Source organism: Bos indicus, chromosome 3 (genome assembly GCF_029378745.1).
Source record: "Bos indicus isolate NIAB-ARS_2022 breed Sahiwal x Tharparkar chromosome 3, NIAB-ARS_B.indTharparkar_mat_pri_1.0, whole genome shotgun sequence".
In the NCBI taxonomy this organism is placed as follows: domain Eukaryota; kingdom Metazoa; phylum Chordata; class Mammalia; order Artiodactyla; family Bovidae; genus Bos; species Bos indicus.
In genome coordinates this window covers 28,041,319-28,063,009 of record NC_091762.1, presented here as the reverse complement: position 1 = coordinate 28,063,009, position 21,691 = coordinate 28,041,319, and the positions used below count along the sequence as shown (strand labels likewise).

The window sequence follows — 21,691 nt, the reverse complement described above, 5'->3', positions numbered from 1 at the left end:
TAGTGCCTCCAGGGACCAGCCACTTTTCATAATCCTCACCACTATCCTGCAAGGCTGGCTTTATCATTGTCTCTGCTTTTCAGACAGGGAAACAAAGACTTAGAAACAGACCTGGTTGAATCAGGTCTGGAACCTGGGGCTGCCTGCCTTCAGAGGTGTGCTCTTCTAGTATTTTCTAGGAGACTGGGGTTGGGGGGCAGTCACCACTCTGTTAAATGGAGGGGGAGGGGTAGAGTTAGCTTTGGGGGCCCATAGAGGGTCTGGGTGTGTATGGTTACATGTGGGGTTGTTTCCTGGGCTATGTGTGAGTTTAAGTGTGAGTGTGTATGTTTTTTGAGATGTATGCATATATGGATATTTGTGGGCTAATTCTTGGAATATGTGTATTTAAGTGAGTATATGTGTGTGGAGGGGGGCGGTTCAGTCCCTGGGCTGCTATGCAAATATACATGTGTTGGGGCTCCAGTGTGCACAAATGGGCTTGAATTTTTGTGTATGATTGTGAGTCTGTGTGTGCGTGAGGGTGTGAGCTTGAGCAAGTGTTGTGCTTAGTTTTTCAGTTCGACTCTCTGCGACTCCATGGACTGTAGCCCACCAGGCTCCTCTGTCCATGGGGATTCTCCAGGCAAGAATACTGGAGTGGGTTGCCATGCCCTCCTCCAGGGGATCTTCCCAACCCAGGAATCGAACCCAGGTGCCCCTCATTGCAGGCGGATTCTTTACCCTCGGACCCATCAGGCAAACCCTTGAGCAACTGGGTAGGGGTCAATCTCTGACCATGTGTCTGGGATGTGTGAATGTGTGTGTGTGTGTGTGTGTTGGGGGGGCGGGGGAAGGTCAGCCCCTGGGGTCTGTGTGAGAACGAGTGTGCTTGCGCGAGGGTGTGTGCGTGTGTGCGTGGGCGTGTGTGTGTGTGTTCCGGGCGCCGGTCTCCTGGGGGTTGGGGAGACTCCGGCCCGGCCCCGCCCTCCGCTGCAGGTGGGCTGGGCCCGCCGCGCGGCCGGCCGCGCTCGCTGCTCTTGGCTCGCGGCCGCGCCGGGCTCGCAGGGCTGGGCTCGGGCTGCGGGGCGGCGCCGGGACAGGAAGCGGAAAGCAGCAGTGCGGCGGCGGCGGCGGCGGCGGCGGCGGGGCTCTGCCTCTACAGGAGCCCAGCGCAGGCCGCAGAGCCGGGGCCGCTGCGAGCCGAGACTGCGGGCCGCGGCGCCCGCACGGCCGGCGCGGAGGTGAGTCCCGCCGGAGGCCGGCCGCGGCTGAGCGGCAGGCGCGGGGTGCAGACCTTCCGCGGGAAGGCGCCCCCACCCGAACCTGGGACCCCGTTAGCCCCTGCGTCCTCCTCCCGCAGCCCCACCCGGGACTCCGACCCCGGTTCACTGCCCTCCCCCTGCCTCTGGCCGGGAGCCCCCTCCCCTCCCACGGACCGCAGCGGGAGCCGTGCTTCCCGGGACCCCAGTCCTCTCCCATCCGCGCGTGGTGCGCCCCTCCCGCTCCGCTCCCCGCGCACCCCACTTTCTCGGTCCGGGCATTCCCTTCTCACGCCTCGGACGCTCCCTTCTCCCAGGCTGTACTTTGGGGTGCGCGTCCGGCCAGCAGGGAGTGGCCGAGCATTCGTACAGGCACCCGGGCGGAGGAACCCGCCGTGCGAGGCGGGGGCCGGGGCGCTCTGCGCTCCCCGGGAGCCGGGCGCGCTCCGTGGTTCCCACCCCGCTGCGGAGCTCAACCCGGGAACCTCTTGCGCCCAGGGGCCCGCCCGACCCAGGGCCAGAAATCAGCACAGAGCTGGCCTGTGTTTCCACCTCCCTTACAGAATGGAACCGGCCCAGGAGGCCGGGGGGAGGCGGGGGCGCGAGTCCGGTTGCGCTTCAGAGAGCGCAACAGGCAGGTAGGAGTTTACTTTCAAAAACGCCGGGGTGGAGCAGGAGGTGTCCGGCAAGTCTCTGCCCGAGGCGTCCCGGTTGGAGGCGATCTCTCTGCACCGGGGCAGCCTTCGCCACGGGCAGGACCTCATTTCCTCCTACAGGCTTTGAACTGCCCCAAGCAAACGCGTCCAGAGAAGTGTGAAGCTTTGTAAAAATTTAAACGCGTCGGTGGCGGAGGCAGGAGTGGGGCGGAGCCGCGGCCTGGCGGCCGGGAGATGAGCTAGTGAGACTTGGAGCCGAGAAATCCGTGGCTCAGTTTTCACAGCTTCAAACCAGGTAAAAGGCCCACCCCAGAAGGTGTTGTGAGCTCGTTTAGCTGCTCGTGAAGAGACGTTAGAGCGCTTTATGATGATGATTGTGTAGCTGACACGTGCATTTTGTTAAACCCCTTTGAGGGGGCTGTGGTTGGAAATGCATGTATTTTTAGAGACTTATTCCAAAAGCTAGCAAGCTGTAAAGAATCTGGCGTTTTCACTGATGTGTTTATAAATTTTACAAGGTTGCTGGAAAAATATTATAACTTGTGTCACCAATCAACAATGCTAATTAGCATTCTCCTTCCAGTGGGTGGGTTGTTTGATTACACAGCTCCTAGGCTCTTTAAGTGAGATGGCAGAAACTGTCTGAATCCAGGGAGATGTAATTAGTCATTTTATGAAACCACTAATTAGAGTTTTTAGAGTTGAATTAAATCAATGTGATATAGTTGGGGCTTTGATTTGTGGGAGGAAACTGTTTATTCTCCAGTTCAAAGAAATAACACTCTTCACCTACCCCATGAGCTTTTAGCATTCCCAGACTTTGGTGTCTGTCAGTATAATTAGTGAAACAGCTAGTGTGAAACTTCCACTGTTACAGTGTTGGCAGTGTGACTTGGCTGCAACTTAATTTGTAAGTAAAATGGGAGAATTTTAAGAATGGCATATTTGTAAGGACGGCTTGCCAGGCAGTACGTGTTTTATCGCCTTGTGTATTTGAGCGAAAGGGTGAGACCATAAAGGAAAGTGTCCTGACCAGGCCTCAGTGCCTTGTCACCCTGGTCCCATTGGAGATTGAACAAGTGTTGAATGAGGAAGGTACTCTCCATCCCCCAATATACACACACACCCTGGTTGTGACTCCAGACCTCAGGAGGAGTTGGTTTGCACAGGCGCCTATCAGATTGTATTTGAAAAGGCAGTTTCCACCTTTGGGCTGTGAGCTCCACAGCAGTTAGAACTATTTCAGATTCATTTCTTTTTTCCCGTACCTTCCACAGTGCTTGGGACACAACCTGTGAATAGGAGTTGAAATTGCAGAAATCTTTGTAGGTTATGTGTGGTTTGGGACAGTTTATGATTGTTGCCTACCCTCCTCCTATCTGAAAATAAGCAATTCTGATAATTACTACATTGCTGTATAGTTTCTATAGTTAAGAGCAGGTTCTGGAGTTAGACTCTCAAGAGTCCAAGGCCCAGCTCCAGCATTTACCAGGTGTGTGACTGGTTTTCTTAACTGTAACAGAAAATTAGTATTTTTTTCTTCCATATAAGTCATGTTCTGAGGATTAAGTGAAATATAACATGCAAATGACTGAAAGCAATTCCTGACACATCAGAGGCACTCGACTAACTTTGAGCCATTAGATTATTTATGGCCATCTTCTCTCTATAAAGTGAACTAGCTGTGGTTAGGAGACTAGCTGGGTATGGGTATATGATTAGAGCCTATGCCATTTTCCAGAAGGTGGACACGACAGGATTAGGTGGACATGGGGCTGGCCCATGTTTCTGGTCGTGGCTTTGGGCTCACCTGAAGCCTGATGAAAAGGTACATGTGTGTTCCGCTGCAGTGTGTTTCCATCCCACTGAATCCAGTCCCTTCTGAATCCCACTTACTGGATAGCAGTCACTGGACCTGGCACCACTGGATTTACAGAGGAGGTAGTAAATACTTACAAAATGTATTTTTCTGAAGCTTAAAAATCTGGCAGGGGACAAGGGGTCACTTGAAAACAAATATACATTGTAAGAATTCCAGACATATTAACCATTCACAGCTCTGCAGAAATTTATACCCAGCTGCTGGGAGTGTTTCAGAGGTAATTGATGACTGGAGCCAAGAGCAATTATTTGAAGAAGGTGAGTTGAAATCATTGGCAAGACAGGTATAGTGAGGTTGACATTTTCTTTCCTTGTGAATAGTGGTCCAGAATCACTTTTTTGTAAGAGCCCTGTTGAAGAATCACTGGGTTTGTTGCAAATACACCAGTCCCTCGATTCCCACATCGGTGACCTGGATGATGTGTTATGGTTTATAGACCACAAGTTCAGTAAAATAGTTCTTCCTGCCCTCCCTTACAACCGTGAGTTTCTCCAGATAAACCCAATAAAACACACAGTTTTCTCTGATATTCACTTCCAACCTGGGAACAGTAAAAGAAGACCTACAAGGAACAGAATGGAAATCAATAAATTAGTTAACTGTAGCTAATGGTATCCATTAAAGGTAGATGGCTCAGATGGTAAAGAATCTGCCTGCAATACAGGAGACCTGAGTTCGATCCCTGGGTTGGGAAAATTCCATGGAGAAGGGAATGACAACCCACTCCACTATTCTTGCCTGGAGAATTCCTATGGACAGAGGAGCCTGGTGCTACTGTCCATGAGGTCACAAAGAGCTGGACACGACAGCACTAACACTAAAGGTAGACTCAAATGGACCAAAAACATATACATAAGTTTAATGAAAATGATACATAAGTCATGTGCCTTATAAAAGTTTTCTTTCCAATGGAAGGAATTTAGATTTACTAAGTGAAAGTGAAGTCACTCAGTCGTGTCCGATTCTTTGCGACCCCATAGACTACAGCCTGCCAGGCTCCTCTGTCTATGGGATTTTCCAGGCAACAATACTGGAGTGGGCTGCCATTTCCTTCTCCAGGGGATCTTCCCAACCCAGGTCTCCCGCATTGTAGGCAGATGCTTTTACTGTCTGAGCCACCAGGGAAGTCCCTATTACTAAGTAGTAATACCTATCAAAGAGTTGACTCATTGGAAAAGACCCTGATACTGGGAGGGATTGGGGGCAGGAGGAGAAGGGGGCGACAGAGGATGAGATGGCTGGATGGCATCACCGACTCTGTGCACATGAGTTTGGGTGAACTCCGGGAGTTGGTGATGGACAGGGAGGCCTGGCGTGCTGCAGTCCACAGGGTCGCAAAGAGTGGGACACGACTGAGTGACTGAACTGAACTGAATACCTATCCTGTACCAGGCACTAGTCTGAAAGATTACGAATGATCTCATTTAACCCACCTTGAGCCTATAAGTTAAGCAAAATATAATTCTGTTGTTATAATTAGGGAAACAGGCACAAAAAGGTTAAGTAACTTAATCTGAGGTCACATAGCGGATAAGGAACAGAGCCAGGATTTGAGCAGTAACGATCTAACTGCAGAACGTGTGCTCATGGCTTATCCTCTGTAAAAGAAAAGTTACTCTGAACAAAATATCTAAATTACCCTTTTCCTCTTGAGTAATTAAAAATGGGTACCTTGAGAAAAGTGTTAGCTTGAAAACAATAAAAATTATAAGTGCCATAAATCCTTTAGAATTCTGTATATGATAAAAACAAAATATTCAAAGTAATGCACACATTATATGTAAACACAGTTGCAGCAGAAACCTCTTTCCCTTGGAAATACATCCAGTGCAGAAGGAGCAGAAAGGCTCTTTAAATTCAGCGTGTGTCTTTGTACCCCTTGCAAGGTAACCGTCCAAACCCAGGTTCGCTTAATTACTTAATAGCTCTAGGCAGAGCTGTTGATGTTTTTATAATTTCCTTTTCTGAGAAGGTTAGCTTATGTTTACCACTGTCATTACCATAGCATATTATTTCCCTCTTATGATTTTCTGAACACTGTGTTTTCCTTTTAAGTAGGAGTCACGTATATTTTATGTAAGTGAACGTGGCTTTAGAAGCAGATAAAGAATCCCATGCAGGAGATGGACTCCGACTCAGTTTCTTCTGAGTCTGCCCATGCAGGAGACATGAGAGACTCAGGTTCTATGCCTGGGTCGGGAAGATCCCACGGAGTAGGAGATGGCAAACCCACTCCAATATTCTTGACATGGACAGAGGAGCCTGGCAAGCTACAGTCCATGTGGTTGCAGAGTCAGACATGACTGATCGGCTGAACACACACACACACTTCGAAACCACTGATCCCGATTTTGCTTTTAACAAAGGGTGGTGAAGAAGATTCTCTGATGTTGTTGCCGGGGAATTCCAGATTTACGATGCTGCCCTCCTGCCCCACTGAGATGTGACCTGATGAGCGCTGAGCCCTATCCTGTTGTTAGCCTCCAGTTCCTGGAAGGGATAAGTGACAGGAGGGGGAGGCAGAGAACTAATGCTGATTCTTACTCAATGTATCTGGAATATAACCTTTGCTGGTGAGAGAGACTTGTGTGAGCAGCAGGGCACCTCCACTCTCGGTGGTTCAGCTGTCACTGTGGAATCTAATCTCTGCATCTTTTCCCTCTGTTGTAAAATTGAGGATTTAAAATAGATGACCTCTAAGGTTTCTTCTGCATAAGTCTGTGGCCTCCACATCTTGATATCTGCCACCAGAACCCTTCCTTCACTCAGTGTGCATTACTGAGAGCCTGGTGTGCTCCAGGGGTTGAAGAGACAGTCATGAAAGAGGCCCCGCCCTTGTGGAGCTTCCTGTCTCTCCAGGAGCCAGTCCCCGTGTAACTGAAGACCAGGATGTCAAGAAGTACAGGGAGCTGAGACTGGAGGTGCAGGAAAGGCTTCTTGAAAGAAGTCGTATTTCATTTGAGAGGGATGGGTAGGAACTGGGTGGAATGAGGTAGGTGAAGAGTCAGTAGAGTGTGTACACTGAGGCTGCAGAAAGGCATGGTGCCTTAGAGCAGGGGTCCCTGAACTCTGGGATCTAATGCCTGATGACCTGAGTTGGAGCTGATGTAATAGTAATAGAGTATAATGTGAAATAGTAATAGAAATAATGTGCACCATAGACGTCATGCTCTTGAACCATCCTGCAAGCAACCCTGCCCCAGTTCCGTGGAAAACTTGTCTTCCATGAAACCAGTCCCTGATGCCAAAAAGGTTGGGGACTGCTGCCTTAGAGGACCTTAGAAAGAGAAGAAAGGCCAAGAAGGAGATGTGGGCAGGGCCTGGCCAACCAAGTGAAAGGTTTTGTGTTTTATTTGAAGCGTAGCAGAACGCCATGGAAGGGTTTCAAGCAAGGAAACAATGTCCACATTGTGACCTGAGAGACCGCTCTGGCTGCTGCCCAGTCAGGGCCAGCCAGAGTCTGGGTCTTGTCAGGGGTCAGCATGATGGAGGCACAGTTGTACATTCCAAGGATCCACATTTACACCTTTTTATGACCCTATCCCATTCAGGCCAGTGCACAGCTTATTGGTTTATTACCCAGGGAACCCGATCCCTTTTCATTACTTTATCTTCCCGATAAGGCATCCCCCTCTGACCTTATCTGAGGTCTGCTAATTTCTTGTGCATACAAGGGAACTATCTTCTAAATGCATTGCTGCAAAGATAAGCTTCAGGATGTGTTTTTCTGTTAACCATACCGAAGCTCTTATGTTGGCTTTTGAAATGAGTTCACTCTGGATTTTGTCCGTTTGCCTTTGGCTGCTGCTTCTTAATCCTGACTGAGATCTTGAAAAAAGTTGATAGCTCTGATAGAAACTGTGATGTAGAAGGGGCCCAAGCTCTGTAGAGCCTGGATTCTGTGAGGAAACCTGCAGGCTTTGTAATAGTTTAGCCCTGTGTCCCCAGAGCCTGGAGGAAGCGGGTGGCTGAGAACCAGAAGAGTGAAGGGTGGATCCCAGGGGACAGAGGCACTTAATGACAGTGAAATATGTGGGATGAGAGGAGAGGAAGTTATGAAAATGGTGCTGGGTTGGCTCTGTAGGGTTAGTTCAGTTCAGTTCGGTCGCTCAGTCGTGTCCGACTCTTTGCGACCCCATGAATTGCAGCACGCCAGGCCTCCCTGTCCATCACCAACTCCCGGAGTTCACTCAGACTCACATCCATCGAGTCAGTGATGCCATCCAGCCATCTCATCTTCTGCTGTCCCCTTCTCCTCCTGCCCCCAATCCCTCCCAGCATCAGAGTCTTTTCCGATGAGTGAACTCTTCACATGAGGTGACCAAAGTACTGGAGTTTCAGCTTCAGCATCATTCCCTCCAAAGAAATCCCAGGGCTGATCTCCTTCAGAATGGACTGGTAGGGTCGGTAGGGTGACTGTATAACTCTGGTGAAGGAAATTGAAAAGAATAGGCCGGAGCACTGGAGAGCATCTTGGGGGTTATGATAATCCCAAGTAGAGCAAGAGGGGTCTAAGTAGGAAATGCGAGTGTGTGTGTGTTCAGTTGCTGAGTTGTGTCCAACTCGTTGTGACCCCATAAGCTGTACCCTACCAGGCTTCTCTTTCCAGGCAAGAGTACTAGAGTGAGTTGCCATTTCCTACTCCAGGGATTCTTCCCGGCCCAGGCCCAGGGATCGAACCCGAGTCTCCTGCATCTCCTGCATTGGCAGGCAGATTCTTTACTACTGCACCGCCTGGAAAACAAGTAGGAAATGTGCACTGGGGATTTATCCTTTATACTTTCCAGTAAGTATCTGTTGGGTACCTCTTATGTTCATTGCATCCCAGGAGCTTATCCTAGAGTAAATCCATAGATGGAAGAGAATGATGGGAGAGATTTTTTTTTTTTTTTGGCTGTGCCCTGTAGCAAATGGGATTTTTGTTCCTTGACCAGGTATCGAACCTGAGCCCCTACATTGAAGCTTAGAGTTTTAACCACTGGATCAGCAGGGAAGTCCCATAATGGGCAAGTTTTGAGACTTAAGGGGTGATGGGGGAGAGGGGAAGGCGCATGGGAGAAGTAGTAGCATAAACATTGTTGCCTTGGAGGAGGACAGGCAGCAGAGAGCTCCATGAGGACAGCCGTGTACCGTGGACTGCTATCATTGCTGTGCCCCAGCATCACCTAGTCGGTCTCTCATAGCCCCACTAAACATGGAGGCGGATGAATGAGTACATGGCGTAAGAAGGTCGGGGGAAGGAGAGCAAGGAGGGGACCTTTGGATCTGGCCCATGGCAAACTGTGGCATCACAGATAGCATCACCAACTCAATGGACATGAGTTTGAGCAAACTCAGGGAGATAGTGGAGGGCAGAGGAGCCTGGCACGCTACAGTCCATGGGGTCACAAAGAGTTAGACACAACTTAGTGACTGAACAACAGCAACAATCGGTGGCCAACTTAGAGCTGTTTCAGTGGAGTGTCGAGGGTAGAGAATTGGGGTGACAAGAGGGAGGGGATGGCAGGATCTACAGATCACCCCTTTGGTAAGTATGGGCAGGTATTGTCTGGAGAGAAACCAGACAAGGGCAGCTGGTAGACTGGAGGTGAAGCCCTCCCCCTAAGGGCACTTGGGAGCCCGTGATTTCCTCTGTGGGACATGCCCGGAGTTGCTTTACTGGACGGCTGGAGGTTTTAATGACGATGAAGGATGACGTCCTTTTGCAGAAGGACAGGGGAATAAAACTTGGGTTAGTATGTGCCAGAGACTTTATTTAGTGAGTTTCCAAAATAAATTGTAAATCGATGCTTACAACAACCCTAGGAAGAGACTGCATTAAGTCTCTCTCTCTCTTTTTTTTTTTTAAACTGAGGGGAGGTAAATTCACAGAGGGGAGCGTCTGTCACGCTGTGTCATGGCCAGGGAATGTGAATAGGATCAGCCCAGGTCTTTGGAGCCTGGGGTGCCTGCCTCTGAGACACCTCGGCAGCATTTAGCCGGAAATAGCTAGAAGCTGGCATGGAAAGGAGACTCGAGAGTTACGGGTTGAAGGGCAAAAAAAAAGCGTAGACATTGTGGATGGTCAGTTCAGAATGTAGGAGATGGCAGTCAGGTTTCTGGTATGAGAACCTGCAGGTTAAGAGAGCTGGCTGAAAGGCCTTCGGGGAAAGAGGCTTATTCAAGGGCAGGTCTGGAGATTTTGGCTGCCCTTATAAGGCTGATGTCTGGCAGGTATGAAGCAGAACAAGCACCAAGGAAGCAGAAAGGAAGTGAGAGTCTGAGGTGCTGAAAGCTCATCGAAATTGTTACTGAACCTGCTGAGAGGCAGAGTAGGGAGAAAAAAAAGCTGAGCTGATTCTTGAAGTCTTCTGCAAAAGGAGGGTGGGTCCAAGAGCAAAAGTATTTTTAAAATGCCCACGGTGGGGTTTTTTCCCCACACTGATTCTTTACAGTCACCTCACAAAATAGGCCACTTTATTTCCACTTTATGGATGAGGAGCCTGAGATTCTGAGGGGGTTAGTAAGCCCTGGGCTGACCTGGGATGTGGTCTGGTGCTGTCTGGCTGCAAGTGAGCCTTGGTGGGCAGGTGAGCACAGGTACTCACTCTGGCCTGCTCCTTTCCCAGCCTTTCTCTTACTGAGAGACACATGGAGAGCCGCTGGGTTGAGGACTCTCACAGGAGTCCTGAGAACCGTAACTGCCCTTTATCTGGCACATCAGAGTGGTTCTGGGTGCAATCACAGTTATAGCTTGTTTGTTTCTCACATGAGCCCTTTTATTCACATTTTACAGATGCTGACTTCTCTGTGCATGCTAAGTCACTTCAGTCACGTCCAGGTTCCTCTGTCCATGGGGAATCTCCAGGCACGAATATTGGAGTGGGTTGCCATGCCCTCCTCCTGGGGATCTTCCCATCCCAGGGGTCAAACCCAGGTCTCCCTCATTGCAGGCTGATTCTTTACCAGCTGAGCCACCAGGGAAGCCCCCAGCTGAGGGTAGTGATAGTATTTGCAGCCTCTTTGTTTTTTCCCTCACACTTATCTCACTGGCTCTGTTTGCAGTGTCAGCTCATGAGGGTCACTGGAAGGAGGAGCCCTGAGGGGCGGAGACCAGGTCTGGAATGAGGGGTGTAGAGCTCCTTTTTGTCTTAAAGTAAAGGTTTTTAACATGTGGGGCTCAGGAATGTACTTGGAAATGTTTCCAATTTATTTTTATTGCATAGCAGTGTCTAATGAAAGTGTGGCAAAAGACCCAGGAGCCTGCAACAAACAAACCACCTGCTTTCGTTTTCTGATGTTCCCTCATCCTCGTCCTTACACAAGCAGTCTTGTTGTCATCCAGTCGCTCCATCGTGTCCGACTCTTTGTGACCCCCATGGACTGCAGCATACCAGGCTTCTCTGTCCTTCACTCTCTCCTGGAGTTTGCTCAAGTTCATGTTCATTGAGTCAGTGATGCTGTCTAACCATCTCATCCTCTGTAATTGTAACTGAAGTGTAGATTTCAAAGTCTGTCTACAATGCTATATGTAGCCTGCTTTTTTTTTTTTTTTTTTTTAATGTATTTCTTTGGCTGCATTGAGTCTCATTTGTGGCACATGGGATCTTTAATTGCGGTATGTGGGATCTTAGTTTCCCAACCAGGGAGTGAACCTGGGCCTCCTGTGTTGGGAGTGTGGAGTCCTAGCCACTGTACCACTAGGGAAGTCCTGTAGCCTGCTTTTAAAATTTATCACTAGATCATACAAACTTCCATTCTTTGTAATTATCATTTTAAACAGCTTTATGATATTTCTTTGGGCTTCCTTGGGGTTTCACTGGTAAAGAATCCGCCTGCCAGTGCAGGAGATGAGGGTTTGTTTCCTGGATTGGGAAGATTCCCTGGAGAAGGAAACGGCAACCCACTCCAGTAGGCTTTCCTGGGAAATGTATTGGACAGAGGAGCCTGGGGGGCTGTGGTCCATGGAGTCACAGAAGAGTCGGATATGACTTAGCGACTAAACAGCAACAATGATACCTCTTTGGGTGAATGAATCATGTTTCCCTTACCAGTTCCTCCTTCTGGGGAGCATTGAGAGTGTTTCTAGCTTTTCACTATTATAGGCAATGTGATAATAATAGTTTTTCTTTTAAAAAGAGAAATTCTAGAAGTTTGCATTCCTGGATTAAAGAATTGAGAACTTTTTTTTTTTTCCATTGGCTTTCGGAAACTGTGAGCAAATGGTTTACAGGCTGCTTCCCTGGGTGTTGTTTTGTAACGGCCACGCTGACAGTGGGGGCTGGACAGGGTGTCTCAGGCCTGGAAGCCCGGCAGACCGGGCTGTGTCCGGTCTGATGGCCCAGGGCCAGGTCTCTCCCACTTCCGGTTTGCTGCTGCTGCAGTGGGGTGTGGCTTGCCCCCACCCACCTGTCCCCCTCCCAGACACCTGAGCAGAGCATTTAACACCCTGGAGCCTCACCCTTGCTCACGTGTTCCATAACAGAGATCCCAGAGTGGAGATTGCCACTGTTATTTATCTTCCAATTGAACTTCCTCGAGGTTGGCTTTGAAGGTTGATACCTTTTTTGTTTGTTTCTCTCATTTTCCCAGAATTTGTTCCAGTCGAAGAGTGACTCCTTGATTCCCAGGCCCTTTGAGGTCTGAGGAGTCCAGTAGGTGAAATTCTCTCTACCTCTAAGGAGAAACAGTACCTGCTCCCGCAGCGAGATCGAGCCCTCCATTGCTATGGATACCGAATCCACGTATTCTGGATATTCTTACTATTCAAGTCATTCGAAAAAATCTCACAGACAAGGGTATGTAAGCTCTTGCTTGTTCCACTTTTCCTCTGGGGGCGGAATTTGCAGGTTTCTCAGGCTTCCTGGACTCACTTTCCCAATCCCCCTGGGGGGCAGCCAGCACTGGAGTTTCAGTCCACTGGTGCATGAGAAGCTGAGCTTTCAGAACCTTTTAACATGTGTTGGGAGGAACTACACCGCCAATTTACATTTTATAGCCACCATTACCGTTGATGACCTTCACTTCTCACAATTGATTTTAAATTAAAGTTGCTCCCTTCAGTGGAAATGTTTTTCATTTCTAAGTACTTCTCCAAGATGACAGTTCTCCCAAAAGCTTTACCAAGAATCTAAGTGAAAGTTTTATTAAAAAAAAGAAAAAGTGTTAATTTGTCGCTTCTTACCCAGAGCTGCTGACTCATGGTCCATTAGGCCCTTGCTTGTGGGGTTTATCCACTGAAGTGGCAGGTTGGCAGGCTTGGCCTGGTGTCTCACGTACTTCTGTGTCTCTGACTCGTCTTCCCAGTGAACAGGCCTGGGTTTTGGACATCTGACCTGGGTAATGGGGGGGCCAGATTTCCCCTCCTCTGTACAGAATGAACAGGTCTGCACTGGTGTTCCTGGGGCCTGCCGTGTTACAGACCTGCAGAATGGTGAGGAAATGAGTGAATGAAGAGGTAGTGCCAGGCCAGTGAAGAGTGCGGTTGATGCAGTTGCAGTGCTGCCTGTTACTTAGAGCCCTCATCTGTCAAATGGGGAGAGCAGTACCCTCCTCACAGGCCTGTTGGGAGGATTAAATGGGATGATGCCTCTGGAGCATTTAACAGGGCACATCGTAGGCCACTCACCAGTGCCTGGATTTATGCTGTCAATGGCCCTGGCATTTCAGCACCACATTTGAAGGCCCCAGTTGACCCCAGTCCACAGACCCAGGGAAGAGCTGGGAATGGTGATTGTAGTGGTATTTCCCTGACTGAGCAGTTCCCCTTACAGGCAGCTAAGCGCAGAGCAGGATTTTGTTTTGTGAAACAGCAGTATGCCACATATATCTAATCGACTTATTTATTTGTGAGTCCGTATGGATCTACACACGCAGAAAGAGGTCTGGAAGGATAGTGTCCAAGCTGCCCCAAGTGGTCCTCCACAGGGAAGGATGGTGACCGATGGGCACTTAGATGCTTTATCTTTCTACACTTGTTCAATCTTTTAAAAGTAGATACATTTTGTGATTAAAAATACAAATAGAATAAAAATGTAAAAGACCTTTGAAGATTAATGACATGAGAAAATCTATATGAGGCCATGTTACTAAAAACCAAGATTCAAAACTTTGCACATTATAATAGGTATATATTCTTATGATATGGTGAATGGTAACAGTTTGTGTGTGTGTTTTAAACTTTCATTATTTTCTAAATTTCATGTATTGCTCTTACAATCATAACAATCTGGGGAAAAGAAGTAAATGAGCTTGTGCTGGAACCCAGGCAAGACTTTCTAGTCAGCACGGGAAACAGAAAGAAGTGCGGCTGAGTGAGGCCAGAGCCCAGATCCTGGGAAAGTCAGGAACCCTCTGGTGAGAAAAATTTAATCACCAATTTCAATCAGTGGGTAAACATATCAGATTCGTTCTAAAATACCAGAAACAGCTGTTTAAAAATATCCAATCTCTGAACTTAACCGGGAAAAGCAGTTCCCCTGTCAGTGTGCCAAGCTTCCCCGTCCTCCACTGTGAGGAGCGGAGTGGGAATCGGGGGTTCTCTGGGTGCTTGGAGATGGGTAAAGCAGGGACGTCTTGCAGGGTTCCGAGGACAAGCCATCTCTGGCCTCCTTCACCTGCACTCATGTCCCCTCCCAACACTCATTGCTGTGTGTTCCCTCACCCCTTGGGGCCCCCAGAAATTGATACTGTAGTGCTCTTGTGGTAACTTTAAGAGACTATAACTTTCCATGAAAACAGCATGCAGAACTCTGAGTACCTTCTTGGACCCCTGCAGAAAGCGCTAGGCGAGTGATAATACAAGCTGAGACCTTTAATACTTTAATCAGGGATGTTGCTGAATGCCTACTCAGGAGGGCTCTGGGTGAGAGATGACCACTGGAGATATATAGATGCGCTCCCTGGTGTCTTTAGAAAAACAGCAGCTGCTGAGATGACTCCCATGACAGGGCATAGTGACTGTGGGGTGGAGGTTGTAATCCGTAGATAGGTGTCAGGGGTCCTTTGTCTGGGTGTAAATGGTATTGAACAGTCATAGTAGCCCTCCAAAGGCGTGCCCTGGACCCAGCAGAGGGTAGTGTATCAGCGGGGAGTATCCCTGTGAAGGCTGCCTTGCTCAGCGATTTGAATGGCAGAGTAGGAAAGGAGAGGGACTGTGCTGTCTGGGAATCTTCGTAGAACTCTCAGAGAGGAATAATGAAGGGCAGCGAACTTGATATGCTTGATGACACTGAGATCATCTGTGGAGTACTGGCAGAGTTCCAAGCAGATGACAGATGACTTTTTCCAACAAAGAAGCTAGTGGTCTGGTTTTTTGATACCTGCCTTCTCCAGAGGGTATCCAGTTAACCTGCTGGGAAAATGACGCAGGCTCCAGCCGACCTCACCTAACCCTCGGGTTTAGAGCACCAGTTCCTTGAGCTCAGTGCAGCAGCTTCCAGTGCTGTTCACGACCACTCTGAGAGTGCCTGTTAAGATCCTGGGTCATGGTCGCCCATCCTCACAGCAGCCCTTAAACAGTGGGAGGGGGACCCCCGTTCAATAGGTGATAACACTGAGATGCAGAGAGAGAGCATTATTTGCCTGAAGTTATGAGGTTGGTTGGGACTCTCAGGTTTCAGGCCCCATTTCTTGCTCCTTTGCAAGCCATGCTTTTCTCCCTGGGCCATGCACAGTGGAGAGCAGCAGGAATAATTGGTAGGGAAAAAAGGCCTGGAGGGTCAGCCCTGGGCCTGATGTGTAAAATGCATTGTCCAAAAGAGGCTGCCAGAGCATAGGGGGAGTGGTCCTTTTGTTCCGAGGCCGCTTCAGAGTCAGTCTGTGCCGTGCCCAGCCCTCCCACCCGAGAGGAAGCAGACAGCCAGGCCCTGCAGTCGGTGGAGAGAAAGGACAGGTAGTGGGTGGTGGTAGAGAAGGAAAGGGAGGAGTAACCGGTGCGGCCGGCTTTCCCCCAAATAGAAATAGACAAACACCAGAAATAGAGCCCAATCATCTTCCCAGGAAATGCCGATCGTAAGTGGGAATGGTCTGGGGCTCAGTGGGGATTCTGACTGGAGTGAGAGAGACTTTACAGCACCCTCCCAGAGCTCAGCTCTAGGATCGCCTAAACACATGTGCACACGCACACACCTGCAGGTACAGACAGATGCCCGGCCTCCAACGTGTTATTGCTTGCCCCCCCAAACCTGACTTATCTTTACTCAGTACAGGCAGATGCTCCATGGAGACAGGCTCAGAGATAAAGATACAAGGATTCCTGTGGCTGACACACCTGCCCAGCAAAGGTGTGTAGATGATCAAGACAATTCAGGTGGAGCTGGAAAGACACCTGGTGCTCTTGTGTTTGAAAGACCCTTTCAGTGGTTTGGTAGCCTACCCCTTGTCTCCTGTTTCTTTTAGACATGGTGAACTGATGGTCTTCACCACTGTGTGGAGGGGGGGCTCTCCCATAGGTACTTGGCACGTCCTTGACATCACAGCAGTTAACACTCTGGGGATGAACGTTTGGGTACCAGTGCAGTGAGGCAGCCATACTGGGCTCATAGCTCTGCATTCTGGAAAGTGCTGTATGGCAGCATTTTTGCTGGACTTCTCTACGTAGTCCAGGCTCAGGCACCTTCCCAGAGCAGTCATTCAGGACCAGTGATTTTTACAAAAGCTGTGCAACAGGTCTTGCTCCCTCAACAAGGACCAGCATGATGCGCAGCCCACGTTGAGTTGATAGGGTCAGCTTTCCATTGGCCCCTTACTTGACAGCATATGGAAAGCTCTTGGTTCTGCACCCAGTGCAGAGTGTCCTGAGTCCCACTCCCAGCCTCATCCACTTAATGCTGTTTTATTGTAGAAGCCACACTGTACACTGTATAGCTAAGCATTGCACTCACACGGCTCCCATTATCAGGCCCTCGCCGTATACAGGGCATTTCACAAACAGGGCGATTTCCAAGTTATCCCACCTACCTCCTCCCTGAGCAGCATTTGGGTGGGAGAACCTTGAGCAGTTTCTTGCATCCTAATCAGCTGGGGGTGCTGATGAAAAGGGCAGATTCCTGTTGTCTCTCTGCTCCAGACTATTTCTCTGGGGGTGGGGCCAGCGAATCTGTACTTAATCTGCACCTCAGGTGGCTTGTCTGTACATTCAAATCTTGAAAAGCGCTGGTTTAGGGTTTCGGTTTTGGAGGATGAGAAACCTTCCGGGGGTTATCAGGTAGTAGTTGCTATCTGGTTTAGCTCTGCTGTTGCCAGGGGAATTGTAGAGATTGCCTCTCCTTTGGGAACTGTTGGGCCCTTTAAAAACCAGACTAGGCCCACTGGGGTCAGGTCGAGGGATGGCTGGCCCCCAGGAGGCTGTTTCCAACCCTGAGTGGTTCCCTGCCTGCTTCTGGCCCTAGTAGTGTTCAGGCTGCAGGAATTGGCACACAGTGAAAGAATTTTGATTGCCGGTGGAATTTGTGCTGTCACAGGATTTGACCTGTGGGCCCAGTGAATAGATCGATGGGTCAGGGGGGCACGTGACTTGGCAAATGGCAGGACAGTGATAGATGTGAGAGCAGTTGGGGAAAGTGGGGACAGAGGGAGGAGAGGAGGTGCCTCGGTCTGGCCTGGCTGAGGTGGGGCCCTGGGGAGCAGTGATTCCAGACTTAGTCTAAACAGCTCATTCTAAGACTGACCAGACACATGGGAAATCGCTCCCAAATCGCTTATTGTTTCTCACTGTGAGTCCTTTTGAAGTGGTTGTCTTTGGCAGGCCAGAGTGTTGGGCACACTGCTTTGTGTTCTCCAAGGTCAGGGTCCAGTCATGACTTCTAGAAGTAGCTTCAAAGGCAGATTCCGCAGTTCTGGTAGTTCAAGTTCAGGGTGTGAGAATGAGCATTAGGAATACTTAGGCTACAAAATCTTCCATTTGCTCTTCAAATGGTGCAGCATAGTGGGTCTGAATCAAGAGAGTGGGTCCACACCCTACTCTGCCCCTTATTCTAACTCTGGGGAGTCACTCAACCTCCATAAGCCTCAGTTTCCTCATATATAAGATGGGAACAATAATACCACATAGAGTTATTATTGGGATTGAACAAGTTTTATATAATAAAGCACTTGGTAAGGTACTCTTTGGGGTCTCTGGGTGGCGCAGTGGTAAAGAATCCACCTGCCGTTGCAGGAGACGCAGGAGACATGGGTCGATCCCTGGGTCGGGAAGATCCCCTGGAATAGGAAATGGCAACCCACTCCAGTATTCTTGCCTGGAGAATTCCATGGACAGAAGAGCCTGGTGGGTTACAGTCCATAGGGCCATAAGAGTTTGACATGACTGAGAAAGTGCTCTGCGCATTGGGGTGGGGAGCAGAGTGATTATCAGTGAGACACATCTCTGGATAAACAAACAAAATCTCTTAGCCATTTCCCTAGTTGCCCAGTTAAAATAAAACATCAGTGTTGATGAGAACACATCTCTTTCTGGACTCTTATTTAGCAGTAGATTGTAATGATAGATTTGGAGAAGGAAATGGCAACCCACTCCAGTGTTCTTGCCTGGAGAATCCCAGGGACGGGGGAGCCTGGTGGACTGCTGTCTATGGGGTCGCACAGAGTCGGACACGACTGAAGCAACTTAGCAGCAGCAGCAGCAGTAATGATAGATTATGCCTTAGGGATTAGAGATGCTGTCACTGAAAGCGTCTCTGGGACGGCTGGAGCCTCCCTCCCCTTCCAATGAATTAACCAGGGCTTATCCTAGGGAGGTATGGATAAGGCAGAAGTCTGACCACAGGAAGTCTGCATGTGATTCTGTTAGCTAAGTAGGTTAATAGGAGAAATACTGTGCAAGGTAAGAGGGGTTGATTGTATGTTAAAAGCTTCTTTTTCATCTTTCTCCAAGGAACGCGTACTCTGCTTCACCAAATCAAGTCACCATTCTTTGCCAAGTGCTGATGGTAACAGCAATAATTATAGCTTTTGTTAATATTATTGCTACTATGTATTATTTCACATCCCAATATCTATGTGGTGTGATTATTATCCCCATTTTATAGATGGTAAAACTGAGGTTTTCAGAGGTTTGTTGATTAAAACACACAGCATGGGGGCTATGAGTTCACTTTTATTTGGGGCTTCCTGAGAACTAACGCACAGAAGACAGCATCTCAGATAGCTCTGAGGAACTGCTCCAAAGAGGTGGTGGGGGCTGGGGGGTGAGCATGTATATGACTTGACGAAGGGGGTCCATGCAATTAAGCCCACATCTTGGTAGAAGGTTGCTGCTGGTCACGAGGAGCAAATGATCTCTTAATGATTTTAGTGCTTTTCTAAGTATGAAAAGATGTGAGAAATTGGGTTCATAAAACTTTCTCCTGAAAATATCTTGTCTGAAGTCCTGTTCTGCCAGTTTTCCCAGAGGATAGATGGTCTCATTCCTACTTTCTGCCCTGAACTCCCTTCAAGGTCTTCAAGGTCACCAACTGCCGGGGCTCGTGACTTGACGCTTTGAGCCACTCGTGAGACACTTTCCTTCGTTGGCAGGTTGAACTTGTGCAAGCTCGTGCATCACATAGGACAGAACCAAAATCTGACTGTGCGTCTCTGCAGTGTGTGTGCGATACTCCTGTTCTCCCCGGAAACCTTGGGGAGGACGACACCCGGGTAAAGAACGGGGGACTGACGTCAGGGCGACCTGTAGGACAGAAGTCGAGGGAGCTTGTTCTTGGTCACTGAGGGGCTCCTTTGGTGGGGCTCCTGGGTGGACCATTCACAGTTTGGCTTGGGGGTACCAGTCTTCATCGATGGTTAGTGCCCAGGTCATGACTTGCACAGTGGTTAATTCCTTTCGTAATTTCAGCATTGACCCACAGCAGAGTGCTTTCCTAGTCACCCTAGAAGACCACGCAGGAAGTTCATCTGGGGTAAAATGATGCAGCAGCCTGCTTTCCTTAGAGAAAAGGTGCATGCACACACACACACACACACACACACACACACACACACGCTTATGTGTGTACCTCTTGGTGTCATTTGTCCCGGCTTTTGTCTGTTTCTGTAGGTGCCTTGAGTCCATCTAGAACCTATGAGAATGACTTTTAGTTTTGAATTTGTAGGAAAGAGAAATAAGTGATTCTCTTGGTTTAGAATCTCCTTTCTTCTCTTGTCCAAAGGTGTAGGGTTGACAGTGTGTCCCAGATTTTTTGGGGCAGACCGAAGCTTAGGTATTTTGCTGTGTTGTCCCAATAAAATAATGTCCTAGAAAATAAGTTTAGGCAAATTATAATCAAATCAAATCAGTAATCTTACCGTGAAATGTGCCTTATCTACAGAAATTCTAAAATTCACAATATTAGACTTTGAAAAAATATGACCACTGTTGAGAGAGAAGGAGTGACAGTCTTTGTTTTGGGTCTTAGAGTGCCAGAAAGAAAATAGTTAAGTAGGGAATAAAGATCAACTTATTCCTCACAGTGGGGGTGGCAGTGGGTAGGGATTGGCACAGTGTGTGTGTGTGTGTGTGTGTGTGTGTGTGTGTGTGTGTGTGTGTATCTGCAGAATTTTCATAAATTCAAGATAAAATTCATAACATGTTTTGATGAGGGTTAATTAATGTGATATAAATGTGCTAGTTGATTATCTTTCGTGTTTTTTCAGGGAAAGAAATAGAGAGAGGCACAAGTCACCCCGGAATAAAGATGGCAGAGGGTCAGAAAAATCTGTCACCATTCAAGCTCCCACTGGAGAGCCCCTGTTGGCAAATGATTCTGCTCGGACAGAGGAAGCTCAGGTAAGGATCAAAGGCAGTCTGTAAGTACACTGCCGCTTGATCAGGCTTCTTTTCTGTAAATGTTTTCCTAAGTCTTGTTGCCACAGGTTCTCTTGGGTTTTTATCTTTATTTTTCTAGCATGTTAATTAGTTTATCTATGTCCCGTGGTTTCTTGTTGGTCTAAGAACAGCCTGTCCTGCTATTGGCCAGCTTGAGGATTATTCTGAAGTGTGATTGGTTGGCTTGCTTGGAATGGTGTTGAAAAGAAGCCAGCAAGGGCCGATGACAGGACGGAGATGGCAAAGTTGCAGGCTGTGGGCTCTGGAGACTCATTGCAAAGCAGAACAGTATAGAAGAGAAGGAAGCTCGCTCTCCAGAGCCCCTAAGTCATGTTGGGAAGAGGAGCAGAAAAGTTAGGACAGCCCAGATGGAGCCTCACCAACCCAGAGGCCACACACTTAGATGCCTGTTAGGGAAATAGAAGTGAGTGAAATAGGCCCTGGGTTACACAGAAGAGCAAGAATATATCAGGCTAGCTTGGGGATAAATAGCAATCTGTGTGGTACATCAACGTCAGGGCTGTAGCATGGAGTGATGGAGTCTGGCACCTGGAGAATGTTTCTTCTGTCAAACGAGTGGCAGCTTCTCAGCTGTGAATGCTTATTACTGTGCAAGAATGCAGGAATTCAGTGTTCCTGGGTCTTGCAATATTTAAGAAAAGCTGGAAATTAGGATTTAATGTGAAATCACCTAATTTTTAAGATTTTTTTTTCTGATGTGGACTATTTTTAAAGTTTTTTTTATTGAATTTGTCTTGATGCTGTTTCTGTTTTATGTTTTGGTTTTTCGGCCGCAAGGCATATGGGATCCTAGCTACCAAAACAGGGGTCAAAGCTGTACCTCTTGTGTTAGAACGCGAGGTCTTACCTACTGGACTGCCAGGGAAGTCCCCAAATCACCCACTTTTAAAGTATTGTCTATTTATTAATTTTTAAAAAGAAAACATTGTGTTCTTCTCTCTGGGTTCCAACTGTCTCACAGTCCTGCTGCTGCTGCTGCTGCTAAGTCGCTTCAGTCGTGTCCGATTCTGTGTGACCCCAGAGACGGCAGCCCACCAGGCTCCCCCATCCCTGGGATTCTCCAGGCAAGAACGCTGGAGTGGGTTGCCATTTCTTTCTCCAATGCATGAAA

At 48.4% G+C, this 21,691-nt stretch overlaps 1 protein-coding gene across 4 annotated transcripts in view; it reads left to right on the top strand.

Annotated features, from left to right (window-relative positions):
- The first annotated feature begins 1,105 nt into the window (after positions 1-1,105).
- Positions 1,106-21,691, top strand: part of VANGL1 (VANGL planar cell polarity protein 1) — a 59,687-nt gene continuing 39,101 nt past the window's right edge. For 2 of the 4 annotated variants that reach the window (XM_070785866.1, XM_070785862.1), the window contains exons 1-4: positions 1,106-1,223; positions 2,018-2,192; positions 12,351-12,556; positions 20,388-20,520. In XM_070785866.1, the coding sequence (XP_070641967.1) occupies positions 12,486-12,556; positions 20,388-20,520 (204 nt within the window). In that variant the 5' untranslated portion in view covers positions 1,106-1,223; positions 2,018-2,192; positions 12,351-12,485. Of the gene's footprint in view, positions 1,224-2,017; positions 2,193-5,014; positions 8,566-12,350; positions 12,557-20,387; positions 20,521-21,691 lie in introns of those variants that run through there. The other 2 variants (XM_070785864.1, XM_070785865.1) reach the window with 2 other exon arrangements.